The sequence below is a fragment of the Pleurotus ostreatus genome, assembly GCF_014466165.1.
Source record: "Pleurotus ostreatus strain PC9 chromosome Unknown scaffold_6, whole genome shotgun sequence".
NCBI classification, from domain to species: Eukaryota; Fungi; Basidiomycota; class Agaricomycetes; order Agaricales; family Pleurotaceae; genus Pleurotus; species Pleurotus ostreatus.
In genome coordinates this window covers 2,570,389-2,597,928 of record NW_023503161.1, presented here as the reverse complement: position 1 = coordinate 2,597,928, position 27,540 = coordinate 2,570,389, and the positions used below count along the sequence as shown (strand labels likewise).

At 53.3% G+C, this 27,540-nt stretch overlaps 5 protein-coding genes across 5 annotated transcripts; 2 read left to right on the top strand and 3 right to left on the bottom strand.

Moving 5' to 3' along the window:
- Positions 1 to 3,895: 3,895 nt before the first annotated feature.
- Positions 3,896 to 5,773, bottom strand: PC9H_009031 (uncharacterized protein; the record flags this gene model as incomplete). Its single annotated transcript, XM_036778538.1, has 7 exons — positions 3,896 to 4,118; positions 4,294 to 4,365; positions 4,443 to 4,631; positions 4,869 to 4,952; positions 5,222 to 5,347; positions 5,445 to 5,576; positions 5,766 to 5,773. The coding sequence occupies 7 exons, from the start codon at positions 5,771 to 5,773 to the stop codon at positions 3,896 to 3,898; spliced, it is 834 nt and encodes a 277-aa protein (XP_036629966.1).
- A 2,671-nt stretch (positions 5,774 to 8,444) lies between these two features.
- Positions 8,445 to 10,530, top strand: PC9H_009030 (uncharacterized protein; the record flags this gene model as incomplete). Its single annotated transcript, XM_036778537.1, has 6 exons — positions 8,445 to 8,513; positions 8,567 to 8,707; positions 8,774 to 9,720; positions 9,784 to 10,045; positions 10,073 to 10,358; positions 10,424 to 10,530. The coding sequence occupies 6 exons, from the start codon at positions 8,445 to 8,447 to the stop codon at positions 10,528 to 10,530; spliced, it is 1,812 nt and encodes a 603-aa protein (XP_036629965.1).
- An 826-nt stretch (positions 10,531 to 11,356) lies between these two features.
- Positions 11,357 to 13,564, bottom strand: PC9H_009029 (uncharacterized protein; the record flags this gene model as incomplete). The annotated part of the gene is made up of 5 exons (XM_036778536.1): positions 11,357 to 11,838; positions 11,890 to 12,130; positions 12,180 to 12,541; positions 12,594 to 12,715; positions 12,765 to 13,564. The coding sequence occupies 5 exons, from the start codon at positions 13,562 to 13,564 to the stop codon at positions 11,357 to 11,359; spliced, it is 2,007 nt and encodes a 668-aa protein (XP_036629964.1).
- Positions 13,565 to 16,221: 2,657 nt separating this feature from the next.
- PC9H_009028 (uncharacterized protein) lies at positions 16,222 to 17,426 on the bottom strand (the record flags this gene model as incomplete). The annotated part of the gene is made up of 6 exons (XM_036778535.1): positions 16,222 to 16,334; positions 16,386 to 16,457; positions 16,512 to 16,718; positions 16,772 to 17,025; positions 17,149 to 17,301; positions 17,347 to 17,426. The coding sequence occupies 6 exons, from the start codon at positions 17,424 to 17,426 to the stop codon at positions 16,222 to 16,224; spliced, it is 879 nt and encodes a 292-aa protein (XP_036629963.1).
- Positions 17,427 to 19,253: 1,827 nt separating this feature from the next.
- On the top strand, positions 19,254 to 20,293 carry PC9H_009027 (uncharacterized protein; the record flags this gene model as incomplete). Its single annotated transcript, XM_036778534.1, has 4 exons — positions 19,254 to 19,576; positions 19,633 to 19,731; positions 19,758 to 19,997; positions 20,026 to 20,293. 4 exons carry the CDS (start codon positions 19,254 to 19,256, stop codon positions 20,291 to 20,293), a joined length of 930 nt encoding a protein of 309 aa, XP_036629962.1.
- Positions 20,294 to 27,540: the final 7,247 nt, after the last annotated feature.

Genomic DNA, 27,540 nt, shown 5'->3' with positions numbered 1-27,540 from the left:
CAATTCTCGTGCGAGAGCCCCGGGGATTAGCTAGCATGAAAAGGTTGTCAGCGGCCCACTCTAGCAAGTCCTTGGCCGACAGCTGGTTGCCAACCGGGGACAGTGACCACATGCTGTGGTGCAAATTAAAGTCTCCAGCGACTACAGTGGGTAGTAGGGGGTTGAGCGGGAGGAGTGACAACATTGTTATCGCCTCTGCCTTGACCCCGTTGCCTTCATTATACACATTAACTGCAAGGAATGAGAGATTTCCGTAAGTGAATTCTACAGGTAAAATATTAGGATGCTTAGCGATGTCTGGTCGGGGGGTCGCGGTAAGCCCAGGGACATTGCGGCGTACATATGTAGCAACTCGAGGTTTTCCTGGGCAGAGCGGGGCGAAAGACTCCCACGCTGGCGACACAGGAAGGCCGTTAATGGGGCGCCCTTCTGGGTTTGAGTCTGACTTATCAAGCCCTATGCGACCGAACCATGGCTCCTGCAACATAAGGATATGTACATCAGTTAAATGGTTGAGTATAATGTGGATCCGTATCGACGAGCGAGCCACGTTGAGTTGCACGATCTTTAGGGGGGTAGTCCTGTTCATGTGTCAACTTGCATGGGTGGGGGTGGGACAGGCCGTGCTGGTGTTTGGTGGGTCTGGGACGTTTGAGGGACGGGCGGGGCGGGCCGAGGGACATATTTGCGCTTCTCCGGGCAGCTAGGTTCAGTTGCCCAATGTTCTCCTTCACAGTTTGCACATCGCGGCGTGCACTTGCATGTGCTGGACCCATCCTTAAGAACAGAAGGGCAATAGACATTGTGCTCCGTTGTGGGGTGCCTTTGCGCGCACTTAGCGCAGACACTTGGCTTGTTGCACAGTTTTGCTGTATGTCCTAGGCCTTGGCACCTGTTGCACTGAGTTAGTTTAGGTTTCTCTCTCCATGGGCGTACCGGAGTGTTTCGGCCATCCATGAAGATGGGAGTTTTGAGCAACTCTTTGAGTTTGGACCCATCCGGGTCTTCGAAAGTGAAGACGACAGGCGCCACAGGGGGCAACCCATCTGCTGGGTTTGAGACAAACCGGGGTTCCTGCGTAATCTTGAGGTTCTTGATGATTGGGTTGCGTCGAAGGAGGTTGCCAAGAGCTTTAGAGTCCCAGTAGTGACCATCAAACCCCATAGAGGGAACTCTTGAGCACACCGCCTTGGACCATTTGGTGTCATGAGATATTATCACTTCGCTGAGATTATGATCTACAATGGAGTGAATCAAGTTAGTATGGTTGTAAATGGTGGTAGGGTTGACATGAGATGGAAAGGTTAAGACTATGTTGCCACTTCGATTCCATTCCGCGCCGAGGATCTCAAGGCCGTCGTTTCGAGCAGCCGCATTATTACTGAAGGCCTGGTTGAGAGAGTGGAAGAGAAATTGGGAAGATTTACGGCTGTCTTCAGAGGGAGAACGTCCCTGGAACCGCACTATGAACTTCGTGTTAGGTTTGGCTACTGGAGAGGTGGTCGCTGCCTTGGGCTGCTGAGCTGGCTTAGGCTGAGCTGCGGGGGATGATTTGGTTACGGTTGCATACGAGGGGGAAGTAGCGGGCTGATGTCTCAGGCTAGAGCCATTGGAGGTGGCAGGGGGAGGTGACGGGGATGGTCCAGGTCCAAGCCGTCTTTCAACGTTTGAAATCCTGGTGGACAGGTTGGCTTCCAGATTGCGAAACAGGTCTTTAATTTCCGATTTGAAAGTATCGAGGGCGTTATCGGGTGGGGTGTGAGGCACTGCAGGTTGGGACATGAATATGTCGTCATCAACTGATATCAAGCGGTCGATCTCGTCAAGCGCAGTCTTCAGCGCTCTCGCAACGTCGGAAGCTGCTGCCACAGCTTCAGCTACATCTGTCCACGCTAACGTCTTTCTGGCGCCCTCGACAATGTCTTCTAGCATTTGAACGCATGTCCGGGTCCAATCTGGGTATGGCATTTGTATGGAGCCGCCACCTTGTCGGATTGCAGCTGAGGCGACGCGGAGTGGGCTAGCAGGGGGTGGTGTATTGCGCGAATCGACTCTGGCTCGCTTTCTGGTAGGGGTTGCGTCTTGTTGGCCAGACAAGGGGACATAGAATTCACTCAGGTTTGGCACAGAAGCAGGATCTCCGAATTCGGATCCGTAGGTACTAGGGGACCGGGGGGGCGGGGTTAGCGGTGGATGCCGGGCCCAGGGCTCAGGATGCTGTATTCCGCCACTTGGCTGGGCTACGAGGGCCCCGGGGTTGGGTGGAAGAGGGCTTGTTTGAGAGGGTGGTATGGTTGGGGATGGGCGCTAAAAAGATACGATGAGAGTAAGAGGCCAAGAGGACTCGTCACCTGATTTTGTTGATCAACAAACGCGTCCACAACGTTGAAAACGTAAAGTTGAAGGAATTGCGTGACCTTGGGAAGGTGATGTTTCGACGTTGGTACACTTGACTTCCCAACGTAGCAAGGGGAGAGATCCAGTTCCTCTGGGGGAGGTGGGGTTTTCTTCAACTCGAAGAGGTGAGTTTCGATGTTCCGATATTCCCAAGTCTTTTCTAAAAGTTAGTAAATTCCTGGGTTCAGGCAAGACGTCGGATTTCACTTGGTTTAAACCACGAATTTCCAAGCCTCGGATATCCCAAGCCTGTACTCGAAGTTGGACTTTCGGATATTGGAAGACAGGGATTCCGCACGTTGAGTACAGGTGTTGATATTCCCATATTCCTTCTTCTCAAAGACGGATTCCCGGGTCTCCGTGTTTGTGCTAAGGAATTCCCATGTTCCGACTTCGGATGTTCGAGGCTTCAACGTGTACAACAACCCACCAAGTAAGTCCCAGCGTGTATTTTCAATGTAGCCCCACCGACTCATTGTTGTCGTGAACACAGGGCGTCTCGACTCCCAACTCCCAGACCGTTAGCTGGCATCGCAAACGGGGTGCGTCTAACCCCATCTATCGCATTCATTTCCATTCGTTCTTTTCGTCTTCGTTTTCGTTTTCGTTTTCGTTTTCGTTCCCCCATCCACGCCCATTCCCCTCCTCCTTCCTCGCCAATCGCTGACTTCCTCCACAGCTCCCACCTAACAGCGCCGCGAACCGCTCACGCCCAAGACTACACCCACGACGCAGGTGTGTCCCTCTCTTGTTTACCCTCCCTTCCCTCCCTCTCTCTCGCTCTCGCATACATCCCCGTCCTCACCCAGCCACTGCGACTCTCTCCCTTCAACCTCACTCACCCCACGCACTGCAGCACGCCCACGCCACGTCCCAACACCCAATACGACGCAACTCCCTCACTTGCCCCTCAAACGGCTACCTCTGACTACCAACGGCCTACTACGAACCCACGTCGCCCTCTCTTTCCCCGTCGAACGTGACGCCATTGACCGTCCTCAAGAGCCTCGCACGTCCGCATTCACTACCCGCGCTACTCCACCCCTCCCGTCAACTTCAACGGCTACCTACTATCCTAGCAACTCCGCGCCTGCCCCACGAACCCCCAAATCACCTCTACGCCCTCAAAACGGTCAACGACGACTATACACACCCATAACGCCGCCCAACGCCGCCCAGAATCCTGCTCCGTGAATCCAAGTCGCGCAAGTTTCTCGACCTGGATGCGTCAGAACGCGTACGCGTCAGCGAGTCAGAATCGAAAGCATGAACGAAGACGGGATGGGTAAACGAAAGCGAAAGCCAGAAACGGCGTATGCAAAACGGGGCGTAGGGAAGAAACGGGGCAAATAGCAAACGAAGACAAGGAACGAGCACACCGAACGAAGGGACAGGAGGCGGAACGCGAAGCAACGAACGGTATACGAGATACGAGATACGAGATATGAATGCGAGGACGAGGACAAAGACGACGATGAGGTACGTACCTACTTTGTTTTCATTTTCGTCTTCGTTTCCTTCGTTTAAGCGTTAACGTTTGCGCTGGCGCAGGCGCTGTGTTCGCATGTTGCAGAGCGGATGCCTGGACGTGGAACGTGCGATGTGGAACGTTGGGTCTGGCGCGGCGGGCAACGGTTATGGCAACGTGTGGTGGGCAACGGGTAGTGGGCAACGGGTAGTGGGCAACGGGTAGTGGGCAACGGGTAGTGGGCACCGTGTAGCTGTGGCGCGAACAGATAAACGAGGAGAGCGAAAATGAAGAAACGAAGACACGAATAACGAAGTAATTGAAGAACAAGTAACGAAGAAATGAAGACGAAGAAAGAAAGGCACGAAGGAACGAAGACGAAGAATGAAATGAAAAACGAAGGAAGACGTCTGCGTGCGCGCACCCACCTCGACGCCTTGCCGCCCATCCAATAATCGATTCCAAATCCGAATCCCGGGGCCTGCTGGCGGCTCGAGCAGCTGCAGCACGATGTGTCAAACGCAAACGCGAACACCGACGCTGACGACGACGACGTGGGCATGGGTGTGGTACTAACAGAAACGCCAACGTGTGCACGCAAATGTAAACGCCAATGCCAACGCAACCACGAATATACCAACGTAACCATGAATACTCAACGCGAAAGATGGGCGCAACGGCGGCGGAAACGCGTGCACGCACGCCAACGCCAACGCCAACGTTAATGCCGACATACGGGCAAGAACGCGCGTACGAGACGCTGGGGCTGCAGCCTGCGAATGCACGCGAATGCGAACACAATGCGAACGCAATACGAATACGCATACACACGGGGAACGGGAACGGGACGGGGTGCGACGCAACACGGTGCAGAAGGCAAGGACGAATGGGAGGCGGGAGACGCAGACGCAGACGGGGGCAGCAACGAAAACGGAACGGGGAAGAAACAGACGGGGAGCGACGAGGAACGAAAGAGACGGAGAGGATAAGTACGAGTACGCACCGGCGAATCCAGAGCGCAGGCGCGCGATTGCACGACGTAGGATTGTGCTCGCGTATCCTGGGAGAGGACGGCGAGGCGTTAGTGCTGAGGGAAGGGGAGTTAGTGATTGGCGCACAGGCGAGTAGGGGAGACGGAGAGAAGGAGAGGAAAGGAAAGGGACGCGGATGATGCAAGACGAACGACGAACGACTAGAACGGTAGACGCACCCCGACGAAGCGAAGGCGCAACGATAACGCTACGGGGATACGACGTGGAAGCGAAACGAGATGGGAAGGAAACGAAACAAAAGGACAAAAGAAGAACGAAAGAGAAGAACGAACACGAAAGGCGACGAAGATACGCACCGACGCACCTGCACCCAATCTGCGTGTCAAGTCCGCCAGATTGCGAAACGATGTGCTGCGTCGACAAAGGCGAGTGGGCGTGTTTGCATCTACGGCTTGCGAACGACGCTGGCGTTGCGTGGAGACGTTGATGGCTGGGAGGAGAAAGCTAGAGTGACGAAGACGAAGACGTTAGCGTTAGAGGAAGGAATGGGAACGCGACGAAGAGGAGAAGAGAAGAGAGGTACGTACCTAGCCAATCGATAGTCGCTGCGCAGCGCTGACAACGTCGTCGTTGTAGATGGAAGCAAAACATCGTTGTTGTTGTTGTTGTCGTCGTCGACAGGACTCGCGCGCGACCCGTAGGAATAGACGGTAGGGACCCTGTATTAACAAAATGTAGTTCGTTAGATCACTTTCGAATAAACTGGTTTGCGCATGACTTACCTAGGCTACGCCGCCGTTGAGAGATTCGAGGCGATTCGCAGATCGAGCCCTGGATTCATATGGGATTAGCTGCACGGCAAGGGATTGGATTGGAAGGATAGAAGAATGAGTAAGGTATGCACGCACTCGTTCATTTGTTCGTGGTTCGTTCAGCGTACTGACGGCGTTGGGCGCTGATTCGTAGTTCCAGCGACGGGTTTCGTAGACGGTCCATCTGGATTCGATCAGTCGCGCGCTCTATTTACGGCCAGGAACTCACGCACTCACGCACTCGCTCTCGCACTAGTTGTGGCGCGTCTCGTCGGTCCACGGGCACGCTTCACGGGCACGCGTCTGGATCCCCGCCGCTCAGACTGTCCCCGTCGTTCAAAGTCCAGCAATTCGACCGCGACTTGCTCTTCTGGGTGTGCTGTTCGTTCGTCGGAATCGCGCAATCACCCAGCTCACGGGGACGACGGCGACGGCTCAGTTGTCCAGTCCACAATCCACCCACGCACTCGCTCTCACATCCCTGGCCGGCGTGCTGCGTGGTGAGTCTCGGGTCTACGTCTATGTCTACGTGTACGTTCGCGCTGATCCTCTCTCTCTCATCGCAGCTCTCAATCTCAATCTATCTCCCAGATTCAAGGCTTCGCGCCGACCCTCCGCCAACAACTCTCGACGACGCGCGCGACGACTGCGCCTTCGCGTACTCAGCATCCAATCGCGAGTCGTCGACGTGGACGACAATTGGCGGGCCTGTTACTCGGACCTGGTAGATTTGGGTGTGAGTTGGGAAGCCATTGGTGCACGCAACGAGCTCAAGCTGTGGGCGGTGCAAGGTGAGTCGAGCTGGCACCTGGACTGTGTGGTCGATAACTTACTGGGTGCGGTGCACAGCGTGCGTACGATGCTCTGTTGTTGGACGGGCGTGACATCCTGAGACTTGGATTTGGGGCACAGACTGGTGACCTAGCCATTCGTTTTGTTGATTGCGAGTCTCGGCGTCGTGGTGAGTGTTGCGTGAGGCTGCCTCGACGATATGGTAAATCTATGATGTCGTTTCCAGCGATTTTGGCTCGCGTCTCTCGATACAAAATGGCGGCTTACCTCAATAGTGTGTTGTCGAGCACGTCTATCGCGTAGAGCATGGCCACGAACCTGGCGTTGTTCATCCGATCTACAACGCCTCGTCTGGTTAGTGATTTAGCAACGTACAGCAACGATGACGCTCACCACTATATTCAGCAGCTCCTCGACGCAACCCTTCGTCCTTGTGCAGACATCGCCGACGTTTCGCTCAAAGGAGCTATCGGGCGTGGGCGACACTTCAATGAGCGGCCATTCAAGTCCATCATTGGGCCGACCCTTCGCCAACAAACCTCGACGACGCGGTCGACGACGGCGTGTCCGCGCCTCAGACCTGGTAGATATGGGTGTGTGTTGGACGGCCATTGGTGTACGCAACGAGCTTGGGCTGTGGGCGGTACAAGGTGAGTCGAACTGGCAGCTGCACTGTGTGCTTGATGACTTACTGGGTGCGGTGCACAGCATGTGTACGACATTCCGTCGTTAACGGGTGCGACATCCCGAGACTTGGACTCGGGGCGCAGACTGATGTCCTAGCCGTTCGTTTCGTTTATTGCAAGCCTTCCCTTCCCGTCTCCCCCCTCCTCGTTTCCCATCCTCCTTACCGGTCGGCATTCTAGGCGAACGACGAGGATTGTGGTGAGCGCGACACCCGTACCAACCAGCGCAGTCAAGCAGGATCTAACGCCCACGCTGATGCCTGCGTTTTCGGACTGAACGCGCAAGCGGTAGCCCAAATGTCAAGCGGAAATGAAATGAAAAGGAGGTGCAAAGGGACGCGGGGAAGATTTGGAGATTGCGTGAGTACAAACTCTGCGCCTTCTTCTCCATTTAACGCTAACGAACATTTGTAGCCATGGCTGCAGATGCGAGATCAAGCTGGAATGAGGCGCAAGCACGTCGACGTCGAACGACAAACACGCAAGGCCATGAGGACCTCCTGCACCCGTCAAAGAAGACAAAAGTGAAGGCTGGGCGCGTAACGCACGAATGCAACGACCCGAACGAATGCATCCGAGTTCACTCGAACAGCGAAGTTAGCACTCATCCGTCGACGCATGGGAGCGAACGAGGAAACGGAGATGCGTCCACGTTCGAACTCGCAGGCGCAGCCAGACACAAAGACGTGGGCAGAGACGATTGGGCGCGACCAAGCCGAAATGTGCAAGCACGTCGACGCGAATGTCGAACACGCAAAGACCAACAAGGGCACAAGCACCTCCCGCACCCGTTAAAGAAGAAAAAATAAAAGGCCAGGTGTACAACGTACATACGCAATGACGCGAACGCGTGCAACCAAGTCCATGCGAACAGCAAAGTCGACGCTCGTTCCGCAGACGCCATGGGAGCGCGCAGGCACAGCCAGACCACAAAGAACCAGACGAAGATGGGGGGCAGAGCGTGAAGAGACAATTGCCCGTGATACAAGTGACACCCACGCCCATGTATAAAGAAGAAAAGCGAGCAATCGAACGGGACGAAGACCGTGAGCGCCACTACTCGAACTGCTATGCAAGCACCAACGAATAGACACAAAAACGAACGAGAACGAGAATGAAAACGAAACGAAGAGGCATGAGAACACGAACCGAGGTTTCCTGTCAACGCCGATGGGTCTTTCTCTGTCGTCGTAGAAAATTACAACGCGTACGCTGCTTCATCTACATACTCGTACTCTTCGCAATCTTACTAATTGACGTCATTGATAGAGGACTTGACGGGTCTCGCCAGTTCACTATGTCTGTGGACGGGACAGCGACCGGCAGCAACTTCGTTCAAGGTACCATTACCAAGAACGGTGTTAGAGTGAGTATCGCCCCCGTCCTTGTCATCACTCTCACTAACGACTTCACGGACAGGTTACCAAAGAGAGGCAGGCCAAGGAGACTATTCAAGCTCAACTCCCAGCCGGTACTACATGCACTGGCGGTTCCACAGGCAACAAATGCATCACGCAATTCTTGAACGCCGCAAGTCAGAAATTTGGTAATTGTGTCGTGGTACGTCTCTTCCATCTGCTACAAAGCTAGTATCTTGTGCTTACAGCTTGTCGTAGCTTCAACAAGGCGGTGCCAATGCGAACGCAAACGCAAATGCCAACGCAAACGCAAACGCAAACGCAAACGCAAACGCAAACGCAAACGCAAATGCCAACACAAACGCTTCTGCAGGCGGTGCCGCCGCAAACAGCAACGCCTAGGCCAACGGCTAGAGTCGCTACCGTCAATACCAACAACCGGAACAAGTCGGCGACAAATCGTATGGGCACCGCACAGCGAACGAAGACGAACACCAACAATAGGACGGCCAATAACAAGAATCGCGTCGCCAAAACCAGGGTTCAGGCCAATGCCAATGCCAACGCCAACGCGAGTGCTCAGGCGAAACTTGCCAAAGCTGGGGCCAACGCTCAGGCCAAAGCAAGCGCTAACGCCAACGCCAACGCCCAGGCCCAGGCCAATGCCCGCGCCAAATCCACCGCCCAAGCCAACGCCAACGCTCGTGCTAAGTCTACTGCTCAGGCCAATGCCAATGCCCGCGCCAAATCCGCCGCTCAGTCCAACGCTAATGCCAATGTTCGCGCCAAAGCTTCTGCTCAAGCAAGCGCCAACGCCCGGGCCTCCGCCAATGCTGCCGCCAACTCAAGAGCTCGCGCCGGTGCTTCTGCTCAAGCCAGTGCTAAATCGTCTGCCTCAGCCAATGCTGGTGGCCGCAACCGCAACACGAACTTCGTTTCCGCTTTGTCTTCAGCCGTCTCTGCAGGTGGCCGCACAACGCTGAGGACTGCCGTTAATAACAATGGCAACCGTGTCGCGGCAGTCAAGAGCTTCGGTCGCGCCCGACGATCCTATGTACGTGGCGCAGGACGAGATATCTATAGTTGTCCTGTGCAACCCCGGGCCCGCCTTGAATTGACCGTCGTGCGCGTGCGTGCGCGCGAGGGAGATACGCCCGCGTCCCTGCATTTCAGCATCATAGCGGCATCGCCAACGAGTGGACGCTGTGGCAAAGGGTGAGTGTGGTATCAGCGTGTCGTGGACGGGACACTTACTCGACAGGTTCTTTGCTGATACAGGGCCGTGACCATGCTTCCACGAACAGCAACGGCTACGAGTACGACTAGCCTACATTGCTGTCAGTATATGGCGAGCACGACGACGACGACGACAACGACGACAACGACGACGACGACTGTGATCACTCACAGTTGCTATGGCCCTCAAGTTGCGGGGGTTATCCTCGACGTTCCCGTTCGCGGCGACTACGTATGGGATCCAGACCGGTCGATGCAGCGACGACGACGACGGCACTCAGAGACGGGCACAAAGAACGGGTGGGTGGGTAAACTGACACCTTTTTGATAGCTTTTGCTTTTGCTTTCATTACTGACGACGTCAAACTTAGAACTCACAGGCGCCCTCCTGCAGTCGTTTGGCGTCGTTCACAGTCAGTCGCAGCAACCGAAGAGCGACGATGGCAAGCCGCGCAGCCAGGTGAATTCGAATGTGTCGAATCCTGGCTTTCATGATATTTACCCTGCCAGACTTCGCGACATATACGATTCACTCCAAAATGCCGACGCTTGTGCAGCCGTGACCTCCGAATTGATTGCATTGCTGGACAAGATTCCAGCTGGTTTGGCGGACCGTGGTATGTCTTTATCGTTTCACCGTTCCGGCAAAATGCTTTGCTGACGTGCCGATGGGTCACCTCAGTTCTTTCTTCCGCCCTCGAGGTCAAAACACGCCACTCCTCAATCCCACAGCTAGACCTCCCCAGTCGCAAACGCGAAATCGAGCTTTGTTTTCAGTCGCGCGGTTGATTGCAGTCTTACGATTTGCTTTGGAGTGTAGATCTGTCAGAATCGAGCAAGGGTGTAACTACCAGTATGTACATTAGCAACTATTGTTTACTGTTTTTGAACGACTGAGTTTCTGTCTTGCTTGTTTACCTTTGGATTTTCCTCCGCACAGGGTGAGGATTATTGTCTTTTCCAACAAGGGTTCTTCTCTGTGTCGCTCAAACCTGAGATAATCGTACTTACAAGTACAAGGTATTCCTAACCTCAGAACCTGGGTTTGCCTTTGCTCGCAGTAGGGCTTGGAATTTCCCTACTTCAATGCGAATTAGATTTCCTATATTGCCTTCCTTTGTCTTAGATCTCAATGTATACTGCCCAAGGACATTGTAGACAATTTTACAACAAATATTTCTCCTGATTAGTAAATGCAACAAACCACGGTCGACCGAAGTCGAGCACTAATTAGAGAAAAAATACTGAGTACTGAGTCTTCAGAACAGTACAAAATATACTACCCTTCTCATTCCAACAACGATACAAAAGAATGAGAGAGTTCAAGAATTTTTTTTATCAAAATAGTCGTTGAAAATGTATGAACCCAATCTAACTTGAGAGTCGGGGTTGAAAGTATATAACAAACATCACTCACATTCAGACTAAATCTTAGTTAAATCCAAATACTAAATCTGCGGCAACTATGCTACATAGCCACCCATAAACGCTTACTTGGATGTCGTAGATTTAATAGCCCACCAAGATAAGAATTTCTCTTTACTAAAGGGTTGAATTTCTTTGAATTGGAAATAGCAAATTTGAGAAAACGACCAAGGTCATTCAAGTCTAAATATTATTTTCTACTACGTCTAGGCTTTGCATCTCCCCGCTCTATGCGAGCTATCCGTACTATCCTTAGTGCGTCAGAGAACTTTGACCATGTCCCCAGGTAGTAGTTTTTAAATGTTTCTTGATCTCCTCCGCAGTATCCTGCGTACTCTTCATATAAAAGACGAATATTGCTGAGTTTCTGAGCTTCAGATTTGTAAGACTTGGGGGAGAATGCTGCTTTCCAATGCTGCAAGGGTACAATAAGCCCTCTTGCGGGGTCACCGAATAACCAATACCTAATTACGTCGTCCATCGTATGAGTAACTGGTATGCGTGTCGGTTTTGATCCCAGAAGTACGTAATCCACCTCGGAAATTAAAGGTTCATCATCTTGAGGGGGTGAGGGAGGAGGATCAGTGCTGGACGTTGCCGTTGGGAGGGCATGTTCAGAGAGTTGAGCTTGAAGTAACGCTGGGAATAATGAAGGTAGAGGGGGAGTATTATCTGAGTTGGTGCAGTAAGTATATCACTTTTCTAGATAGAATACACGCTTACGGTGAGAGCTATCCTTGTATTGATCCAGACGCCCAGGAGTATTGAGAAGCAAGGACTCTAGGTGATTGCCTAGTTTACTTCCCAAAACATCCAAATCTCGAAGCGTCACAGGAGTGGATGGATCAGGCACCCCCATAAAGTTCTCATGACAGTGATTTTTTCGATCATCCATGAGAATATCGCTGAAGCCTTCTTCATAAGCTGTCAGCTCATCTAGTAAATAGCGCATGATTGTTCCGACCTTTCAGATATCAGTCTTTGAAAAGTTCCCGAAGTCACTTGAGACTCACATTTTCACCTGACGCCCACCCACCCCACCACTTCACCGCCTTCAAACTCCACTTTGATTCAGCCCACATAAACCGATACTGTGCTCCTCCACGTCGGAAACAATGAGTAGTGAACTGTCCATTGTGTCTGTTCAAAACCCCAGACTTGGCCACAATAAGATCAAGTAACTTTTCTATTCCAGCGCGTGTCATAGGTTCGCCTAATTTGAGCTTTCCAGTTGAAGCCAACGCTGGAAACAGATAATCATCTGCTTTCAAAGGTCGCTGAAGATGAGATCGAAGAACCTTTAGCCAAGCAGAGATATGTGCATAGCAATCGATCTCAGGCATGTCACTCTGTGACGGAATCATGTAATTTTGAACTGCACGGTTTATAAGTTAGATAAGATGTGAAATAGTCAGCCTATGACGCACCATTGTTAGGATCCTTATTGGTCTTCCGAAATATTAGACGAAAGTTGTGATACTGCTGGCCTGAGCTGGAGATCTGGTGTGGTGTCAGCTCGCCATACTGGAAGTTGACTAGCTCTTCATTTCTGTAATGTGTTCATTGACGCTAGATACCCGTGGAAGATAATGACATACCTGGTCCATAATTTGAATGCTGTGGTTGCAAAGGCTTTAAAGTAGGCCTTCTGAATATCTGAGACGTCTCCAATAGAGGTTTCGTTATCAAGGTAATCCATGATGATCTTCATATCTTTTGGTAACATTGGCAAGGCCTGAGTAGCTGTAGCAGTACGGTTTTGGCGATTCTTGAGGGATTCAAAATACACCTTGAAGTCGGTCTGAAAGACAGGGTTGCCCTCCCAAGTCCTTGTATGTGCATTGAACCGCCAGCCTTCTCCTTGACAACCCAACACCCTGGTATTGCTGATCAGCGTAAGCAAAGGAACCTCAACACTCGCCTCTACTCGCCTTTCGAAGTAGTCCTTGAAGGCTGAGCGAGTCCCTTCGGCAGTGGAAAACCCTCGTCCTTGATGATCACACTTATAGGTAATGAATAAGCGTAGAGCCAAGGGTGTCTCCTCCTTGATGACTTCAAATGCGCCTTTCAAAGCTACGTCAGGAGCCTGGGTATCTTCAGAAATTTCATTAGTGGTGTTGTCGTCCTTCTCAGCACTGGCTGCATCTTTAACCCAGTTTTCCAACCACAAGATTCCGGCCTTGACATAATTTGCATATCCCTCTCGAGTACTTTTTGAGCGATACCACTGGTCCGTTGTCACTTTGCTTTGACCCGGAAGTTGCTCGACAGTCGGAAGAGCCGGTTCTTTGGTGATTTTGGAAGACGGTGTGACTGGAGTTGGAGGTAAGGCTGACACTAGGGTCCGACGCTTTGTTGGAGTGGATGGGGCCTGGTTGGCCGAACGTTTGGGAGACATGGGCTACGGCAGTAACACACAGTTGTTGAAGCAACAGCGTCAAAAAAGGTCTATTGACTAAGTCCGACCACCGCTGCTTGAACTGAACAAAGTGAACTGGGAGGCCCCGTTGGTGAGCCACAGAGAATCAGTAGTTCAGTCGCTGAGCGGGACGAGCAAGGGAAATCGGTAACTCATGATGGGGTTCCGATCACTCAGATGATGTCAGCATCACACTTTTAGGTCACACATGTGACGATTTAACATAAAGTTAAATCTGATCGCCTTATGGTTTACATATATTAAACACTCAGAGTACGGAGAAAGGGAGTATTTAATAATAATATTGTGTCAAAATAAGATTATAATAAAATATAATGATATTTTCTCGGTGCTCTACTTGCAAGTTTGGCTGTGTTTGGGCGAGTCCCAGAGCCAGCAGTTTTGGTTTGAGCGCCAATAATGCGGGGCAGTCCCCCGTCTCCTTCTTGTTCTCTTAGTACACTTTCGCCGCGCTGACTATCCACCATATCCAGATCCAACCTCGTGCTCAACCCGCACGCACTCGTCGTCCTCCTCACGATCGAACGCCAGCGCCGCAAGAGCTGGCGTATGTCTCCGTGTGTGCGTCCGTGTGTGCAGGACACTCGGCGCTGCCGACGTCCCTGTGAAGGGCATACTGCACGCTCGGAGAATCGGTGGGGAGCTCGCAGGGAATTGGGTCGTATTGGTGCAGAATCGGGGTACGTCGTCTCCCTCGTCTGCCCAGCCTAGCGCGTACTCACACCTTTGTTTGATTCGTCAGCGCGGGCGTACTGATGCAGACGCAGGCACTTGTACCGTCGGCCATCTCCGCCTGCGCGCCCGTCTTTCGTCTTTTCGTCATCTGGGCGTAGTGTGGGGGTAGTATGCACAGCGTGGTTGCGGTGGACATGCCAGGGCACCAGCATAGCGCCGTGAACTCGCACCATCCGCGCACCGTGCTTTCCTTTGCATCAGTCGAACCCCAGCGGCACGTCCTTCGTATTCGCAGTAACAACCAAGTACGTGCATACGTACGTTGTACTAGCAAAGTAAGTGTTCATCCAATTAGTCGTTTCGTTCAGCTTATTCAAGCGGAACGCGGCTGACTTACCTGCCTCGTCAGCGCCGTCACCGTCGACGATACACGCAGTGGCAGCGCCCGGCGGTACTTGCTTGCTCCCTGGTACGTATCCCCTTCGCTCCGTTTTGTTTCTTTTCGGTGTGTTCTTGGGTATGGGTGTGTGTGCGGCGTCGTTCGTTTTCTATTCCGTTTGTCGTTGGTTTTTTCGTTGTTCGTTTTCGTTTGCATTTGCTGTTTCGTTTTCATTTCCACCTCGACGTCGGTTCGCCTTCGTTTCTTCGTTCCCTCGTTCGCCTTCTATTTCTACTCCAGTGTCTCCCGATCGCGTTCTCACCCTCTTCTCGTTTCTCTTTCCCCGTTCGTACTCCTTCTCGTTTCCCGTTCCTCGTTTCGCGTTTCGCTTCTCGTCCGGCTATCGCATGGCGCACGCGTATCGTACCCCGTCCCGCCGTCTCTGCGTTCCTATCTCTGCATCGGTGCGAGCGTCGTTTGCGTACCTCCATCTCCGTCTTCTCTCCTCACACCCAACCCTCATCCCTCATCGTCTGTCCTCTGTTACGTCTTCCGCCCCAGACACCGCAACTGACTTCTCCTCTTCCCTTCTTCCGCCTTCCACTCTTCAGCTTGCTTCAGCGTACGCGTCAACCGCCAATCGCCCATGCTCAGTCGCCAATCGCTGCTCGCGCACACGCTAGGGCATACGAGTACGATGATGGCGTGGAGTCGATGTCAAAGTCGGTGGTAGATGGTAGATGATGATGGTGGATGTCGACGTTGGCGGGGCATGTCGGTGTCGATGGTGATCGTGAGTCTGCTTCAAATTCGTGTCTGTTCGCGTGTTCGTCTTCCCGGCTTCCTTCTCGTTGTCGTTGTCGTTCTCGTTCAATCGTCCTGTCGTCCTGCCGCGCGTCGTCACAGTTCGTACTTCCTATTCGTTCCATTCCATTCTGTTTCGTCTCGTTTCGACCAACTTACATCGTTTCGCTAACCTCCTCCCAGCCACAGGACCTTCCCACCACTACCACCGCAAGAAAGTCGTCCGGGAATCGGGGACTGGAATCGACAAGCGAGGCAGACTGTCTCGCGAAAAAAGTGTTTTGACGACATGTTTTCTGCCCGAAATCGGGTGTTGGTCGTCGTTTGGCGCGGAGAGGTTTTGCGCATCTCATTTACTCTTTTCGTCATTTGTCTGCAGCTTTCGTGGTGGCGAAACGTGGAGTGTGGATGGTGATTGAACGGACGGACGGCAGTTGCAGGGGAGTGTGTAGGTAGGCGGCGAGGATGCGTGTATGCGCGTTGAACGTTGATGGAGTAGGGAGACTGGGGTAGGGAGAGGCTGGGAGGGAGGAAGGGAGGGAGCCGCAGTCGAGAACGATGGCTGGTGATTGAGCTCGAGGTTAGGTTTGGCAGTACAAGTCTTTGATAGCGTACGTACCCTTGGTTTTCCCTTCATCCGTGTTGTCCAACCCATGCTGACTGACTTGCTAGCGAGGGACGAGTGGCAACTTGTATGTGGCGAATCGTGTATGGGCTTAACGGCGTGGATGGATAGATTCGACGCGATCTCGGATATTCAGGGTGAAAGGGATGGCGGGATGGCAGGGCCGTGTTGAGGGATGGGGACGGAATAGGGCTGGGTCTGAGTGGGGATGGGAGGGAAGGGGACGGGTGTTTGTAGAGTAGAGCCTGCGCTGGGTTTGAGTGTGGACGCGCGGAAAGGTTAGCGAGAGTGAGTACGCGGCGAGAATGCGCGTTGGGTGGGATGGGACGTGTGCCCTCTGCTTGTCCTCGTTGCCTGCGCAGCGGCGGCTGTCTTTCCGTGAGTCTCGATGGCGCTTATCACTCCCCGAACGAGTTACTGACAATCTCTCCATATCTCCGTTTCGTCGTCCTCGTCCTCGACCGTCACCTGGCGTTGAATACCTGCAACAAGGCACTCCACGAGCGAAGGTGTGCGATCCCGACGTCTCTCGATGGTGGAAGGGGGTAGGTGCGCCACGAGGCCTGGTTGGCCCCGGATAAAGTTGGCGACGGAGTGCGAGAGGGACGGGAAGGGGAGGTTGGCTGCTGCTGGAACAATAACGTGGTGAGTGGCCAGGTTTCTCAGCACGATGGGGGCCCACCTTCTTCAGCCCTGCACTGCGCTGCGTCGTCGCCGTCGCCGTCGCCGTCATCGTCTACGACAACCCTGGCCGTCCCATCCCTTCCTGACTTGGCCCCTTCCCCTCCGTCCGTCCATCCTCGATTCTTCAGTAGGCCAAGTGTAACGGCCGTTGTTGGGTGCTGGGTGCGATGCTGCGTGGGTTTTGGGACGACGGGAACGACTCCGCGGGCTGCAGGTGGAGAAGAGGTGGATGGTGTTGCAGTTGTAGTCAGGCTGTCGCACAGAACGGTTGGGCGGTGTCAACTGGGCGCGGAGGAAATGTGAGGGATAGAGAGGGCGCTGTGGGGCGGGATAGAGAGGTGAGTGCATTTTCGCGAGTCCGAGACGGGTGCTCACCTTCTCCTTTGCTGTTTGTACTCCCTCATCACGACGCCGAGACTTGCGATCAGCGAAATGAACAGCCAGCTCGCCAGTCTGCGCCCCGAGTCCAAGTCTTGGACGTCGCGCCCGCCCAACGACGGAATGTCGTACGCACGCTGTGCACCGCACCTAGTAAGTCATCAAGCACGCAGTCCAGGTGCCAGTTCGACTCACCTTGTACCGTCTACGTTGCGCGAAATCGACTTGCTGATGACGTCGAAACGAATGGGAAGAGGCGTGGAAGGCAGCGACATTAGTGAGGACTTTGCGCAAGAAACAAGATCAACAAGCTTACCTAACACAAAGGAAGCGCCCGAGTTCTTCGCCATCGACGAGTCCAACCCAGTCTATCCTATCCGAACGGGTTGAGGGCCATAACTCTTCTACCACCCCATCCCGTGTCGACAAGCCAGGAATCCCTCGAGTCGAGCTTAAGGTGGTAGGGACTTCAGCGGTTGCGAGAAGCGAGCAGGGATCGTCGAGGAAACGACGGAGCTTGACGAGGCGGGAAACGACTGCGCGTACGCAAGGACAAGGACACGTCGACAGGGAGTGGAGGGAGGGAAGAATGAAATTTGAGTCGTTCTACGCATTCATACTGATGTATCAGTGAAAATCGCGCCAATCAACGACACTTAGACTGACCTAGTATACACGCTGTCCACGATCTCGATATAGTACCCACGTTCGCCGCAGACAACGCTGCGGGATCTCCATACCCCCATCCCAGCCTGCCAAGGCCGGCTACATCACTAACCTGCGTCCCCGGGTCCCTGACTGAATCCATCCTGGATGGATAGGCGACCTTGTCGTCAACGTATACCGACGATACGCCATCAACATATTCGGTGGCGTTGAAGCCTTGCGACGAGGCGCTCCGCTGACGAAGGGGCGCGGTCACGATGTGTCTCGGTAGTGGAAGGGGGTAAGTCACCACGAGACCTGGTAGGTTGTGCATAACGTCGGTGATGGGGTGCGAGAGGGACGGGAAGGGGAGCGTGGATGCTGCTGGGGCGATAACCTGGTGGGTGGCGATGTTTCTGGACTTGCTGGGACCCACCTCCTTCAGCCCTGCGCTGTGTCGTCGTCGTCGTCGTCGTCTACGCCAGCCCCTCGCCGTCCTACCCCTTCTTAACTTGGCCCATTCCCCACCGTCCTTGCGTCCTCGCTACTCCAGCAGGCCACGTGTCGTCGCCGTTGTTGAGTGCTGGGTGCGACACTGCGTGCTTCGGGACGACGTTATCGACGCTGAGGGTTGCAGATGGAGAAGACGCGGGGGTGCCGTAGGCGTTGTCAGGTCGTCACACGGAGTGGGTGCAAGGTAGTTGGACGGGCGCAGTGGCGTTGGGGGGATATCGTGGTGAGTGTATCTCCATTACTTTGAGACGGGTACTCACATTCTTTTCTGCTGTCTGGTCTTCTCATTGTCGACGCCAGTGCCTAGCTGGCTCTCCCTGCCTCCGACCTTCATCTATCCCCTTCCTACGCCTATGCCAACGACTGATATTCGTCTTTCCCTCGCTCGTTCGTCTCGCGTCGGCGTGCTACTGGTGTCTCAGCGATTATCTTGCCTCGTCGTCATCGTCGTAGGCCATGTTGGCGGTATTATGGGCTCGGGAGACGTTGATGGGCTTCTGTCGGGCTGTGGGTAGGGATAGGCAGTACCATGCTATGCCCAGGTGCGTATGCCGTTGATGGTATTGTGTAGTCCCGGTACGCTGTCGTTTGGGTTCGCAGTTGCGGCGCAACGTGTTCAGGTGTAGGAAAGTGGATCCTGCGTCGTAGACGTTGCGGCTGGTGGTGTCGGAGGCTGGGGCCTCTTGCCTCGTGAACCGGGAGGCAAGTGGGTGGTGCATGGCCGGCAGTAGGGTGGACAAGGGCAGCTGGTGTTGAGGTGAGTCTGCACTGAACTGATCTTTGAGAGCCATGGGGTCGTGCTTACCCTGCAGCCGTTGCCTCAGACACGTCCTGCAATTCAAGTTCGCCGGTCTACACCATGGCGCTGTGAGGGTACTAGAGTGAGGATGTGAGGGAGGACGAGGGTCAGGAAATGGAATACTTACCTATTGGCTTACCCAACCATGCCAACTGCATTTCCCTGGCATGTGTGGTCCACGATGTCGAAGGAGAACGATGGAGGGCGGGAGTTCGCGAGTCAGTCATGCGAGAAGAAGAATATCGAGGGAGGACGATCGAGGGCGGGGCTGCCCCGCATTATTGGCGCTCAAACCAAAGCCACGTGCGCGATCGAAGTCCGCTCCGTTGCTTCCTTCAACACGCACCACGACGATAGCGAGGACAATGTAGACGGCAACGACGACGACTGGATCCCGTATCAACGCCCAACATCCCGCTGCATCCCAAACCTCGTCGAGTGCCTGCTGCCGACACTGCGGAGCACGCAGTAGGCCTTCTCCAACAGCCCGAAGACGACCAGCTCATTCGCAGCGACGGCTGCAGCGGCTGTACCACGAAGGGAGGACTAGGAGACGTGGGCGTAGGGGAAGAACTGGATCACATACCGAACCACGAGAAGCGAACGCGCCAGCGACAACTTAGGTTTGCTCACACGTCTTCCGGGACAGCACGGCTACTCACCTGCGTCTTGTGCCCACAGTCCCGGCACGCGGCCCTCACATCCATGCGCACTCCGACGCCAGCGGTATGATCAACCAAAGCAGCCACCAGCCAGCGCTGTCGGAAGAAGCAGCTGGACCAACGTACACATCGACTTGCGCGCGCAACGAGGGCGTACAAAATGGGGGTGGGGCCGAATCTCAGGATCGCAAGGGAACGAACGTACGACCAAGGGATAAGTCGAATACGTCAGTCGAAAACACCATGCCCATCCAGCACGCCCGCTACAAGTCAAGGCAGTTTGCCACCTCGCCAGCTTGCAATTACGATACAAGCGCGGGAATGGGAGATGGCGATTACAGGAGATAGAATGCGAGGGGGTTGGGAGGAGTCGCGACTACGGGATCATGGCCACCTTGTCACCGCGGCGCGTGGAACCGAAACTCCAAATACCAAGGTGCAAATGAAGCTAGCTGTGTACTCGGATCCTCTCGATCGTGCGATCACTCAGAGCTATGGTTCAGAGGCAAGTCCCGGAGGTTAGCAGCGTACCATTGACTGATCTTGGGCTTAGGTTACTTCCTGGATATGCGCTCTAGGGCCAAGGGTGTTGGAGGTGTCGTGATGGGTCCAGATGCCTCGCGTGGAGGGGCGTAGAAGACGAGACAGTGCAAATTGGGGACAAGGAGGTATGTCTAGCGAACTACACGCCTCGCGGGCTATTTCGACGTACTCACAGGTTGCTTTACAGAGTTCGTTGGGTACTGGGACGCTCTGGCGACCAGGAGACGATGATGGGTGCACGCAGCTCATCGCCTCCGCGTGTCTACATTCTAGCCCGCCCGTAAGCCGCCGACATCGAGTTCCAGCAGGCCCCATCGAATTCCTCGCTGCCCCTGGCCTCCTTGCGCAATCCGTCAACAGCTGGCGCGTCCTAAGCTCCCGTCCTACCTCCGTCTTCACACTTACGGCAGTGTTACATCCCCCTTGGTGCCCTCGCCCACAGTCGTGGTTCTCAGAGCGTGCTCGAGGGGGAATCATGCGCATATAAGGACGTTAAACGTGATTCCGGCGATGTGCGGGTATCGTTCAGCGAGTGTGGCGCACAGTCAGAGGAGGATGGTGGGACGGGAGGTCTGCAGGGGGTTAGATGGGACAGGAGGATGGAATACTACGTGCCGACTCTGACGAATGGTTCCCGTTCGCGAGGGATGACAAAGCAAAGGGTGGCGGATGGTTCCCGTCTGCGAGGGATATCAATGGACGAGACAAATCGTGACGAACGGGACACACGGGTCGTGGCTCCACGTCAAGCAGGTATGGGCGTCCACGAGGGGCGCTTAAGGCACGAACGGTTACCGTTCGTGCCACTTATGCTATCGACGGGCGCGAAGGCCACGAACGGTTCCAGTTCGGCAGGCGCATCCGTATAAACCGCAGTACACATCACGTGTGGACGGGGAGCAACCGAGCGGAGGATGGGAGAGATTGAGATTGGTGACATGGCACGAACGGTTACCGTTCGTGGGTATCACCGACTCCCGTCCGCGAGGCCCATCCACTGGTCGCGTGCGCCCTTCGACCCCCTCAAGCCCAGGGATATTCCCTCGGCGGCGTCCTCAAAGGGGGGTCGGTGACCGTTGGTGGGAGGCAGGAGGGCAGGGGACAGGCGGGTCATGGCTCCGCGTCAAGCAGGAATGCACGTCGGCAATGGGTGCGTAAGGCACGAACGGTAACCGTTCGTGCCTCTTATGCTATCAACATGGCGCAAACGGTAGACGTACGCGAGGCTCATCCACGTCTCTGCTCATTGTGTCCGCCGCCCAATCCCGGCGAGCTCTTGCTTAACCCGTTGGTGTCTTCAATATGCTAACTTGGAGGCTAATGAGGGTTCTAACAGGTATATATTAGATGGTAGTAGTATGCAATACAGTTATTACACCGTAATATGAAGTGTTTCAAGGGTTTTTGGGGGAGTTCGCCAATTTCTGGGCCTGCCCCCTATCTATCAAAGCTCAGCCAATGCAAGCATTGGCTGAGCTTTGATAGATAGGACTTGACCAAAGATGAACTCACAGACTGTGCCTATGAACATCTTCAGTTCATTTTCCCAGATATTGATATTTCATTGTTCAAAGTTGCAACCCAGCGAGGCTTATGCATGGTGTGCAGTACTAGGATTACTTTGTTACATGTTTGATTTACATGTGTACTTACATATTAGTGTCACTACATACATGTGTTAGTTAGTATTTATAGTAGTGCTAGTCCTCATACCCCATACCCCATACCCCATACCCCATACCTCATCCCTTGATACCTCATACCCCATACCCCATACCCCATACCCCATACCTTGATACCTCATACCTCATACCCCATACCCCATACCTCATCCCTTGATACCTCATACCCTATACCTCATACCTCATACCTTTAATGAGTGATCACATTGAATATCAATTCTGCATCATTGTCAAGCCATACCTTTGAAATACCCCATACCTTGAACTCCATAAGCATTTCACCCAGTAATATATACAGAGATCAACTGTAGTTTGAGGACACGGTATGACCCAGATTGGACCAGGCGGTGATGTTGGATGTGCCGTCTTCGCGGTAGCGGTGCTCATTGCCGTTGTACTAGCCCCCTTCCGTCTCTCACTCATTAGAGCCGCTAACTTGGCCTCACAATACTCCCTCTCCCACTCATAAAAATTGTCCCATGTATTGCGGAATATCTCCAAACAGACACTACGATGAGGGTTTATTTTCTCGCCGTCACTAGTTGTCTCCAGGTTATAGGTTTTGCTCATAACACTAATAGTGTCAAAGTTCGCACCCGAGGTATGCTTGTTGGTAGATATGATGTGTATTGAAGGTACGAACGAGATCGCTTCACTTACAGCATTGGATATTTCAAGCTCTGCAGAAGAAGACTCGGAAGACTCTTCCTCCTCTTCGCGTAGATGCTGATATGAATCGTGTATGATGGTGTTGTGGAGGATTGAGGCCATTATCAAGGCCAAAGGGGGAATACCAAGTATTAGATAGTACACTCAAAAAACCCTTTCAATGCATCCCTTGATTGGAAATTCTGTAGAATATTCTAGACTTATCCTGTCTCCTTATGGTCAGAGCAATCGGTGGAGGCCTAGCAATTCTTTGAGTGCGAGATGAAATAGAGGTTGCTGCAGGGGTCGGCGGCGCCATTGGAAAAGGGGCAGGAGCACAAACAGGAGCAGGGATCCGCCTCTGGTATTTTTGATTGGGCAGCGGCAGCATCGACTGTTGCTTTAACTCTAACCCTGTAGTAGAAAGGACGGTCATCCCCGCCATGGTCTTCTCCTTCAGAGGACGAGATGACGATAACATCCACATGCATATCTACTATGTATAGTAAATGGAGGGACATCACAGAGAATTGAGTGTGCTATTGGTGAGCTTGTACTGGCTGGTCAAGTGATATGAGGTGCATATGTACCATCTTCAGTTGTCTTTGCCCCTCCCTTTGAGCTCATGTGGCCAAACCTATACGTAGCTGCTGCTGCGTCACTCTCGCCGACCTTGTGCTCCTTGCACAGGCAACGGAGACCTTTGTTGTTGAATTTGGGTCTCAGGAGCAGAACTCGGCAGGGCGGAGGTATCATCAAGGTCCCTGTTGTAGTACTCAAGCACTCCTTCCGAATCAGATGAGTCAGACAATTCTTTTTCTTTGTAAGTTGTTGGTATCAGGTATCATTGAACAAAGAAATTTGATTCATTGATAATAAGTGTAAGTAGCGCATTCAGGATGTAATGGGACATACTGCATACCTGCAAGTAGCACTTCCCATTCCGGCCCAGGTTCTGTCTTGATTCTACCGCATTGGTATATATGAGAGATGGGAAAAGGACATAAGCATACCTCTTTGCCATCAACAACAGTTTCTTATCAATGCTCGTGCATCGACGGCTTTCGCTCAAGCCCAAAGCGTGGAAAGACATTGAGGAACCTCTACAAGGCTGCTCAACGGGGTCAACAATGTCTTCTCTGGCATAAAACTGGGATCAAAGCACTGTTCAATTAGATAATGTATGTCCTCGATTTCAGTGCCTCTTGCAGGATAAGGGTTATCCCAATAGTAAATCAAACATTTCCAGTGCTTCAGCCAGAGGTTACTGGCACAAACCACAGCAAGACGACACTGACAAGCAATGACCAGAAACAGACCTGGTCACCAGCGCTTGAGCATGGTCTGGGCAGCCCAGATTGAAACTCTGTTCCATTCCATTGTTGGGACTCATTACTAAGTAAAGTATTGTAGCCACAGTGTGGCCATGAGTTGCTAATATAATATTTCAAGGTATATAAAATTTGTATATCTGGCGCTTTACCACATTTATACATGAAGCTCATATGAAGCACATGACTTCACATCTTCCGTACATTTATTTCATATAAAGGTCATATAAAGCCCACTTCTTTTGCGAAACTTTACATTCCTTCATATGGCTTTACATTTCTTCTACATTTCTTCTACATTTTCTTTACTTCTTCATGACTTTGAGGCAATAACAATTGTTGAGGAGCTTCACGTAAAGCTTATATGAACTGCATGTGAAGTTTATATGCGACATTCATATGTGCTTCATGTGAAGTCCATGTGAAGCACATATGAAGAGTTTATATTCATATGGATTACAACTAAGTTATGAGTTTGTCTCATACACAAGTGCATACAAGCTTCATGTGTGGTTTATATGAGCTTCATGTGTACTTTATATGAGCTTTACATGTGATTTATATATGCACTACATGCACTTTGTATAGAGTAAATGTATACTTTATATGAGCATCATGTGTGGTTTATACAGCATATATATATGCTTTATGTGCAGTTTATAACATACATGTACACTTCATGTGAACTTTATATGTGGTTTATGTGCGCTTCATGCGCACTTCATATGCAACTTATACATAGTAGAGGTAAATACTTTGACACATTTAGCCCTCCTCCTCCTCACTCTCCTCCTCCTCTTCACTCTCCTCTTCACTCTCTGAGTCTTCTTCATCCTCACTCTCCTCATCACTGTCTGTCATTTCTATTCCTGCTTCTTGATTCCTCTTCTTTTCCTCCTGCTTGGCAATGACCCGTTGAGTGTGTATGAATAACAGCACATTGTAGTAGTGAATGTACGTGTAGACTAGTAGTGTAGTCTAGTAAAATGCGAGGGTCCGCCTCCGGCAGGACAAGTCCGTGCGACACCCGCGTGAGTAAAGTGTGATAAGGATGAGTCCGAGAGTGAAAACAAACAACTGAGAAACTCCGGACGCTTCGGACGGCTTCGGATGCCTTCGGATACCTTTGGACGCGCTCGGACGCGAACAGACAACTCGGCTTCGGATAGTACGACGAGGACGGCAGGAGAATGACAAGGACGGCAGGAGAAAGCAACTTCGGATCGGACTCGGGCTCGGACTCGGACAGCGGCAGACTCTGACAACGGATGAGAAGAAGAGTTCGGACGGCTTAGAATCTGACTCGATGTGGGGGGGGGAACAAATCTTATTCCTCTAACTACGAGTGCAGTAGGTTTTTGTAGCTAAGAAAACATCGGAAATGTCCGAGGCGAAAAGGCACCAGGAACAAATAATGGGACTAGTGTGATGAAGTATTAGAGTCCGAGAACAAAAGAGAACGAAACATTGATCCGCAGTGTCTGATCCGTTAACACGTGTGTCCGGTACGGGTTCGTGACGTCCGAGTCATGTGCGAGCGCGTCCGAAGAGTCGGAGAGGGGTGGATAGGGGATAGGGGAAGCCGGACTGCACAGAACGAAAGGGTTCAACCCTTACATCCCCCGGGGACTTTATGTGTTGACCCTCCGGGGCAACGTACACGGCGAGCAAGAATTTGCGAAGTGGGAAGGTGGGCGGGTGAACGAAAATAGTGGCGTGGGACCAAAGGAAGCGCGGTCACATGACGGATTGTTGATAATTTCGACGAAGTCCAACATCTTCTCTTGCTCTCTTCCTCCATCGCACCCAGCATTACTGTCCGTACGACCATGGCAAAACACACCCCGTCCCGCACCCTGGAGGAACTCCAGACCCTTAAGAAGCAGGAAGCCGTTGCCGCATACGAAGAGGAGGCCGGATACTTCGTGGACATGGGTACGGCGTTCCCGGAGCTCGACGACGAGCATCGGGTCGATGTGGAAATCGCTGTTGCCGACATGGAGCAGCAGCAGGTAAGTGGCAACATGGGCGACGACTAGAAGCAGGGCGCTGACTGCGTGCAGGAGTGGTTGATGGGCGCCGAAGACGTCCTCGTGTCACGGAAACTGGAGAACACCGTCGAAGATGACGTGAAGGAGAAGATGGCCCGGGCCACTACGCAATTACTGGAGGCGCAGTCCCGACTCGCGGAGTGGCAGTCCGAGGACGAGAGACGGGCACGAGAAGCACAGGAGGCTGCGGACGCGGAGGCGAGGAGGGCACAAGAGGTGCGTGATGCACGACGACGGGACGCGCTCGCCGCTGAGGAGCGTCGACGGGCTGCGCAGAGGCCAACGTTCGTGGCTGGTTCGGGAACCCTCGGTTCCGGGAGTACTCCCGTTGATCGTCCCGAAGCAGAGAAGAACTCGGACGTGGTCGAAATTCCGTCGGACGCTGAGGATGATAGCACGCCGGTCCCTCGGACGCGAAGACGTGCCAGCGCCATCCGTGCAGGAAAGCGGAAGGTGGTTGAGAGCGACGGCGGCGAGCCCGAGACAACTCCCCGGGCAAAACGACTTCGAAGACGCACGGGCAATGCGGATGACACTAGGGAGAAGACTCCTCCAGCGCCAGCGCGTCTCGATGTAACGGAGTACGGAGAGTACGATCCGGCCGGTAAGCGGACTCATCAGACGGTACGCCGGGACTAACGGACCCTACAGATGCTAGTTCGAGCCCGAACAATGTCGAATGGGGGTGCGGGTTCGGTGCACCCAAGGAGTCCTGCCCGCACCCTGTGGTCGAATTCACGGACGCTCGCCGATGCCTGCACTGCCAGCAGGCGTACTTTACCTGCGTCGGCACCGGCTGTCATGCGTGCGAGGCGTGCACCGGATCGAAGGTCAGGTGTTCGCACGCGAAGACGCGCGCCAGGCAGGCGAAGACCTCGGAGGCGGAGGCGTCAGGCAGCAAAGCGGCGGGTGGAAAGGGGAAGCAACGGGCAGCCCCAAGGCCAAGGACACGGCGACGCGGAGGAGAGAGCGGAAAGACAAGCCGGGTTACGCGGGCAGCGTCAGGGAATGCCGCTATCCCTACTTTGGTAGAGGCTTGCGCGGATCACGAGCTGCGGACCCTTGTCCAGGTCATGTCAACAATGGACGCTCGGATCGCCGCCCTCAAGCAGGCGACAGAGGAGGCGGAGAGCACCCGGGCCGCAGCCACACGGAGCCTGGCGGCGCTGATCCTGCGGAGGGAGCTCGAGGATGCTCAACGGGCTGAGGCGGCGGACGAAGAGGAACGAGAGGGGGACAGACAAATGGAGGAGGACGAGGAGTACGAAGGGCAGTAGGGCGGACGAGCAAAAAGGCGCTTGGCCCGTAGAGACATTCTTGTAAGCAATATGTAAATATTATATCTGATTTTCTTGTGCACCAAAAAGAAGAATGCGTGAGTGAGCGGAAGTGAAAGAATGACACGCAGCGTAAAACCGGCAAGTCCGGAGGCTTCCGAAGGGGGGGAGGGTCACCGGAGTCGTCGGATGACGCATACGAGGCAAATGCAAGGGAATATAAGGATCGGACAGGAGA